We start from the raw sequence: 8,225 nt of genomic DNA, 5'->3' as shown, positions 1-8,225 counted from the left end.
AGAAGCGTGGCCAGCAGGTCGAGGGAGGTGATTCTGCCCCTCTACTCTGCTCTGGTGAGGCCGCACCTGGAGTACTGCGTCCAGCTCTGGAGCCCTCAGCACAAGAAGGACATGGAAGTGTTGGAGCGGGTCCAGAGGAGGGCCACAAAAATGATCCGAGGGCTGGAGCACCTCTCCTATGAGGACAGGCTGAGGGAGTTGGGGTTGTTCAGCCTGGAGAAGAGAAGGCTGCGGGGAGACCTGATTGCGGCCTTTCAGTACCTAAAGGGGGCCTATAGGAAAGATGGGGACAATCTTTTTAGTAGGGCCAGCAGTGACAAGACAAGGGGTAATGGTTTTAAACTAAACCAGGGTAGGTTTAGACTAGATATAAGGAAGAAGTTCTTTACAATGAGGGTGGTGAAACACTGGAACAGGTTGCCCAGAGAGGTGGTGGAGGCCCCATCCCTGGAAACATTCAAGACCAGGTTGGAGGGAGCTCTGAGCAGCCTGATCTAGTTAGTGGTGTCCCTGCTCCTGCAGGGGGGTTGGACTAGATGACCTCTAGGGGTCCCTTCCAACCCAAAACATTCTATGATTCTATGATAATTAGTGCCACTAACCAAACAAGGACGGAGACCCAGCCCTGGAGGCAGTCTTTTGTCCTGGTCTTTACTCTGCCTTGGGACGCCGCCTATTTAGTCTACTTGTTTCTTCTTGCCTACGCAATTTCCCCTAGGAGAGCTAAATCAAATACTTTCACATAGGGAAGTCTAATAACCTGAAGTAGCTAAGCAGCAACATTACCTGAATGATTAACTCACATACAGTATTCCTAAAATTATATAGCAGTATTTTTAGATTATACAGTAGCTCCATTGTGTTCTGTATCACCTCCTTTCCACACCTGCAGGAAGAGGTGGATATTTCTGGTTCCATGACATATCGGACAGCTTGTCCAATGGACACATACAAGGTGCATAAAGATGTGTTCAAATTTGGCCATAAACATAGTGCATTTTCAACAAGAGCAAGAAGTCAAAATCAATGGCAGGCACAAAGAGCATGTTGGGAGAGAGACAACTTGTTTCCCAGAATCAGTTTACAGGCCAGGATAAACTAAGACCTGAAAGAAATTATTAGCTCAGGGGAAAACTGGGCAAGTATATGTATTTTATTTTTTTCTTCCATTAGGCTCTGTTTTGATGATGTTATTCTTTGTCACTGCATTGCGTATCAGTCAAAGCTAAGGAGGAGAATTTATTCCACAGCCACATCCACACCCTGCTGGATGAGCTGATGCAAATACTACTGATGAAAACAGGTGATGTTCTACTCAGACAGACTTGCTGACAGTGCCCTCTTCCTTAGGAAAGGTGTGCACAGAGCTACTGAGAAAAAGGAAAAGAGAGTGAATAGATGCACAGATGCTTCTTGCAACAGGACCCATAACACCTACTTCTCACTCCTGCCTTCAGAATAAATTCAGTGCTTTTGCAGATCTCATATACTACGATGATAAAGCCTGCGAAACTAATCAGATGTGTAAGTCTTTTCTCAGAAATTACAAAAATGAAGGCTTTCACCAAAGGCAGAAAGCTGCTGTGTGACTTTTGAAAGTCTGTGCTACACCAGTAAGACATAAGGAGTCATAGAAAAAGTGAATACTGATAGAGGGGATAAAAGTAAAGAGTGGGAGGAATCAATTAAACCACTGAAGAATGATGAGAGACTGGTTTAAAATAAGCTGAAGATTGGGGGGGCAGATTAGGAGAGGTGGGCTTGTGTGAGTCATACTTCTGTAACTCCATTCACTTTAGTAGAAATACCAAAAATATTTCTGTAACAAACAAAAACAAAAAACCACAGAGGCTTCAGAGTTTACATGCTGCTCAGTGGAAGCAGAAAGTCAGGCGGAGCATGGAATGAGAGGGACAAGAGCTAATGAGGCGTCCCACCCATCCGTGAAGGGATGACTGAACCCTGTGTCTGCCCATGGGTTATAATGTCTATGTGATTATTTCAGAGTCCGTTTTGAAAACAAAAAGAAACAATACATTAAAATGGTCAAGTGCAAGCAAATATTTAAAATACTGGAAATAGTGCATTTAAGGAAGAGAGGGTAAATAGGCTGCCTGTGTGTCAACTAGCATAAGAAGTTTTTTGAAGTATAGGCCCAATTTGTTGTCTTCATTGCTGATTAAGTTAGGACAAGATCTCATTCTTCAGCTAGATATGTAAAGTCACATTCTCAAAGATAAGTCGCCTTGGCTGACCAGCGATCATTATTGTGACTGTCATATTGATTATTCCAAACATCTGCAGTAAATATATTAATCTGATTATTGACCAGATGGAAAATTTATCTCCTGTTAAAGCTGTACGCACAAATGTCATGAGCTGCCAGAGAGTCATGCCCATTAGTGGCTGCAAAGGTCTGCATTTACAGAGCCTGTAAAGCTGCAGGATGAATGGCAGAATTATTAGTATAGGCCTAATTTAGTACAGATCTATACCTTACTAGACCTACAACAGTGGTAACACTACTAAGGACTGTTAGCTTTTGCTACTTCTGCTGGCGTTTCCATTCCATACTCAGGGAATTAGCATCAAGAGTATTAATTACACAAGTCAGAACACAGTAAGATAATAAATGCTGGAAGAAATTCTCAGCTCCCTCAAAGCAGAAAGGAAAGAATGTAAGGATTTTTTTTCTTATGTTCAATTAGTAAAGCATGGTTGAGATTAATCATGGAATTGAAATGCAATTAAACACTGCTATAATAAATTACTATTATGGTTACTATTTACAACTTGGTTGTGGCTAATAACCAGTGAGACTGTTGCTTATTATAACAGATAATGATTAATTAGGTAATATTAGATATCTTATGTACTAAATGGCTGTCGTGGATCCCTTCTTAAAAGTGCCTGTCACTGTATTCTAGAATAATTTTTAAAATCATAAAATACCATTACAATAAAGCACAGTATAATAAGTAGGAGAAAAGAACAGGTTCTAAAAAATGGATGAGACATTGCTTGGTAAGTTGACCTTTCAGAAATACCCCCTCCTTCAGTAATGTTCTAAATGAAAGGCAAGATTATTTTTAATTACAGCTTATGAGCATAGATTCTAGAAGTCATAATTAAAAGTCACTCACATTTGAGCCAGCTACAGTTTTGCTATTATAACATAGAATAACACTTGAGTTAAGGTTGCATGACAAATACCAGTCTGCTCTGTTGCATTTCAAATTCTTAATTCTGAAATTTTTCAACTGTGACATAACTTTTTCCCCAAGATAAAGCTCTAAATCTTCAAGAAATATTATACAGGGACAGAAGGATAAACTTCCGTTCAAAGGAAGATCCCCCTGTGGAAAGGTTTAAGTGCAAAACCACCAACAAAGAAGATGTTCTTTTATGAGAGAAGAAATAAACCTTTCCCATAGCATAGGAAAGATCTTGCTTTTTTTAAATAGCTTTAACCACGGAAAACAGCAGAGGACTGAAAGCTGGAATTTGACATAAAAACAACCCTTGCTAAAAAGAAATGCCTATGAGTGTTTTATCAAAAATTGGTTTAGAAAAGCTTTTCAACAGTGCACTGTCTGCATACACAAACAGGATTTTTCCCTAAGCTTTTAAGGAACACGGCTAGGGAAGACTGCTCCAAACGCAGGTGTGTCACTAACTGCACAGGGAGAAGGAAACCCAAAGCCACCTAAAAAATTGGTTGCGCTTCTGGCTACCGTGCAAAGTTGCTCTTTCCTCACGCAAAACCGAACTCCATTGCTATTTCACTATTTACAATAGTTATGGAGCGAAAGTTCCTGAGTGGCATTAATGATGCATTTAAGTTTTCATTTTCTCAGGGTTGCATTTAGGATTAAATATCACTGAGTTGGCTACCCTTATTTCTTACTCACTTGTTTTCTATTCATTTTGCCAGGTATGCCTGACACTCTTTTAAAGGTACTGTGTTAACATAAATAAAACATAATGATTCCATTAAAATAATGGTGTATGATGCACTCAGGTGGAATATCTCTTGCCGTACTGGAAAAGACTGTCCTCCAAATATTCTGGGGTACGGTCTCACATGATTTGGATCTTTCTGGCAGAGCTGCATATCACAGCATGTGCAATATAATGCCAAAACTGTAGCTGAGTTCTGTGTTACCAGAGCAGAGATGCAACATGTGAGCGCTCCCATGGGAATCTTGCTTCCGACTTTCCTTAGATTAAATTCAAAATTTTAAAATGTTTTTGAACAAGCTTAGGCTCTCCTTCATATTTATAGAGCACATATCCTGTGGGATTAAAAATGACAGGCATCTGCTTTGGTGAAGTTGGATATAATAAGAGTATGATGACAGGATTTGCATTCTTTCTTTATGCAGAAATGCAGACTTTCTTTTGAAGATGAATTGACAATATCCAAGAAAGGACCGTTCTCTTTCTTGGTAGAAAAACAGGTACGATTGAGAACATGGGCTTGGTTTCATTTCACAGTCTAATATAAAAGCTCATTAGCTGAGAGCTCTTCAAACTATCCCAAAGAGACACAGCTTTTATACCATCCTGCTTCGTTACACCTGTGTTTTCAGAACCACCGAATGGAATTTCTTTTTCAGTCTTCATTTCTACAGCAAGGAGGTGGGAAAGGTTATTATCATGTCACTAAGGGAAATGCATCATCCCGTCATCAAAAGCCAATATTATAGACTGACAGAATTTGGAGGGAGTTATGGCTTGTAAACCAGTCATTCACATTACTATTGCAACAATATTGCTCTCTCTTGGAGTGAGTCAGGGAGAAATAACAGAAACTGTTATGTTTTATATTACTTTTATTTCCACTTAAGGGCATTGGCTGTGAGATGTATTTGACTTTTTCCTGGTCTGGCCTCCATTTTACTTGAATTCCAAAGGAAAATGTTTCCCATTTTGAAAATTGACTGAAAATGAAAGATTAATGCTTCCTGCCTTTTTTTTTTTTTTTTCAGTTTCTTGTACCATTTTATACTATAAAATATAAAGGAAGGAGACTTTTAATATGAAGAAATACCTTCATTTTTTTATTAGAGCAACTATTCCACTTCAAAGAAGTCATCTGCAACCCATTTTGAGCTATACAAGCACCATTTCCTTTGAAAATAAATAAAGGCACTACAGTGTGTTTGTCAGAGTGCTCCTGATGCAAACAGAGCAGTGTTTGCTTACTTCAGCTGAGAATTTAAAAGCATGAGAGTTTATTGTAACTATTTCAAGTTAGATTTTCTTACTACTTTTGCCTTTATCAGAGCTGAGCAGCCCATTTTGTTGTATGTGACATATCTTAGTGGTTTCCCAGCCACAGGGAGAAACAGTAACTACCAAATCTGCCTTGTTGAGTAGACTTCAACGTGCATTTAATGCGGTTTCCCAAGAAAAAAAAAAGACATGTGTGCTCTAGTACCTTGGCACAACATTGCTCAATTTCAGCCAAATCTGATTGAGAGTTAGAGGTCTTAAAAAGATTAAACACCAGAAGCAGAATGAGGACCAGTGAATAGCTGGCCACGGATATCCCATCTGCACCCCCACTGATGAAACCACCAATCAAGCACAGTCCTTAACCATTCTAGGAACAGGAATTAGCTGGCTGGCTAGCTGGTTATGAACCATAGGGTAGAACTCTTGCACAGACTTACAAAATATGGGCAAAATTAAAAAAAAAAAAACAAAAACAAAAAAACAAACCACCAAATTTTTTTATGGGGTTGGTTGGGTCTGAAGGAGGCTGCTATTTCCTGTGCAGGAGAGAGGCAAACTTTACACCATCAAACTTCATTGATTGTACTTCCTCAGCCTTAATTCAGTGTCATCACAAAGCGACTGAAAACACAAGCCAAGCTACTACTTGTTTTCATACAGTAGGTGGAAACGTACTGGGGAAAGTGGGGATTTTAAAGGGGATCTTCCTGTGAGTGTAACTTCGTCCATAGTGTGACACAGGTTTGAGACAATGGTGCTGAAACCCCAGGTTCCCTCTTCCTTGTCTCAGCAAACAACTGGCAAAGCAACCACTTTGCCTGCAGCAGCAGCATTCTGAATACCCAGGTGGCCTCAGGACACCTCTTCCAAGAGTCAGGCTCTGTCTAAGGCCATTCTGTGTCCCAGGGCTGGATACCATGAAGTTAGGTGAAAAAGTGACATAGGGCCACTTGTTCCTCACAGCTTAAACCTTAGGAAGTTGCAGATATCGTCCCATCATTTATTATTAAAATTAACTAAAATGACAGGCCTGTGGCTTAGACTGGATTTATGCCAAAATTGTTCTTTGACATATCTTTAATGTCTCCTGTATCTTTGCAGTAAGTAATCATTGTTTCATTAAAATTCAGACTTCAAATGCAATATAAAGAGAAATCTGTTGATGAAAAATAGCATACACACATATAGAAGAATGCACGTATCAAAATTCATTGCCAGCACATGAGATAGATAAAAGCACAGTCTTATAAATACTGGTTTATAATAGCTCTAGTCTGCTGGAAGAACAATCTTCTTAAAACCAGCAACATTTTATTCTAGGTTCTTGAAAACTGCATTATTGTGATACACAAGAACATCTGCTGATATCCCAGTAATTTAAAGAAAAGGAAGCAGTAGTAATGGCAGTTCATAGTACATTAGATAACATGATTAGCTGAAATTCATACGCAATATTTATTAGGGAATGAATTAACTGTACCTTGAAAAAGAATGGCTCCTCAGGAAGAGGGCTAACAGGGAGTGAGGTGGTGCTACTAGCTGGGCTCATGTCCGTACTCTGAAAGAAAAGCACACAGGAGTTTGTATTTCCAATCAATTTCTATGGACATCTTTCTACATTTTGGAAAAAAAAAAAAAGGAGTTGAAAAACAACACTGAAAATCCAACAGAATTAGATTGACAAAGCAACTGCAATCTGTACTGTATTTACCTTTAGTAAAAGTATTTCACTAATGGGTAAGTACTTTGCATTTTCTTTATTTTAAATGACCTCCTCATTCAGACTGAAATGTATGTACCAATATGCAAACGTACAGTCTACAAAACAGTAATACAAGAGAACACAAAAATTTGTTCATATAGAACAAGCTATGATATACTTTTTAAAAAAAAAAAAATTAGTTTTGGGGTATCCCAATAGTAAACTTAAAAGGCAAAATCAACAGGAAAGCAATGCATTGCAGAAAAGTATTTGGGTCAAAGTTTAAAAAAGGATCACTTTCACATGAGTCAACATATCTTACAAAGGAGCACTAATATTTGAAAAGAAACAGTCAACAGCATAGTTAATGAAAATAAGTCAGTAAACTTCAATGGACCTATTCAGTCAAAATGCTTGAAAGATTGATCTAAAAACTCACTATTTTTTAGGTGATATTTCAGTAACCTGTTGGTTAGCATGGTCATTATTTTTACAGATGTGACAGATATGAAAAGAAGTGTGGAAACTCTCAATAATTTGGAATGGTAATGATAATAGAAGAACAAAACCTGGATTTTAAAAAATACACAAACGATACCAAGATTGTTCTGGAGAAAACTAGAATATATAATACTACTTGGGAATAAGTCCTTAAGTGCTAAAATGAAAAGGTCCACCACCACCACCACTAATAAAACAGAAAAGATGTCATGAAGAATATAAAAAAAACCAAGTTTCCATGGGCCAGAAGTTCATTTCCTTTTCATGCCGGGGCATTGCAATGCAGAATGATTTAATGAATTCAGCTTATGCAATTAACTAATCAGACATCTGGTTTCACAGCGCTATGAATCTATTATGACCCCTTCAATAAGCCCAAGTTCTGCAAGTGAAGAATACCACTCCACCCATGAAGTTCTAACAGTTCATTCATCAGAAGGTCTTTATGCAGAGATACCATACTTCATTCAATCAACTCGTACAGGATGAAAACTAAGACAAGATTTTGGATACAAAATCTCTATGTCAGATCTGAAATAGAGGGCACAAACTTCAAAGTTAACACCTACTGAGAAAATCACCAAGTTTAATTAGATACATATCAGTTAAACCATACCTGAAAGAAAAGACAACAGTTACTTGCTGAATAAAAGGGATGCAAGTAAAGGAGCAAGGAGGGGACCATAGTAATTATTTCCTAAGATACAGTCAGGTAGTTTATAACCCATGGAACACCAAGAAGTTGTTGAGGAATTAGGGAGATTTTATATATATATATATA

At 38.3% G+C, this 8,225-nt stretch overlaps 1 protein-coding gene across 2 annotated transcripts in view; it reads right to left on the bottom strand.

Moving 5' to 3' along the window:
* The window catches only part of CCSER1 (coiled-coil serine rich protein 1), a 643,608-nt gene that overhangs the window by 372,845 nt on the left and 262,538 nt on the right, over window positions 1–8,225 (bottom strand). For both annotated transcript variants that reach the window (XM_009634846.1, XM_009634847.1), the window contains exon 6: window positions 6,722–6,799. In XM_009634846.1, coding sequence (XP_009633141.1) covers window positions 6,722–6,799 — 78 coding nt within the window. The remainder of the gene's footprint in view (window positions 1–6,721; window positions 6,800–8,225) is intronic.

This window comes from Egretta garzetta, unplaced genomic scaffold (genome assembly GCF_000687185.1).
Source record: "Egretta garzetta isolate BGI_Z169 unplaced genomic scaffold, ASM68718v1 scaffold32, whole genome shotgun sequence".
Lineage (NCBI taxonomy): Eukaryota > Metazoa > Chordata > Aves > Pelecaniformes > Ardeidae > Egretta > Egretta garzetta.
The sequence above is the reverse complement of the archived record's forward strand: the minus strand, read 5'-3'. Positions and strand labels throughout refer to the sequence as shown.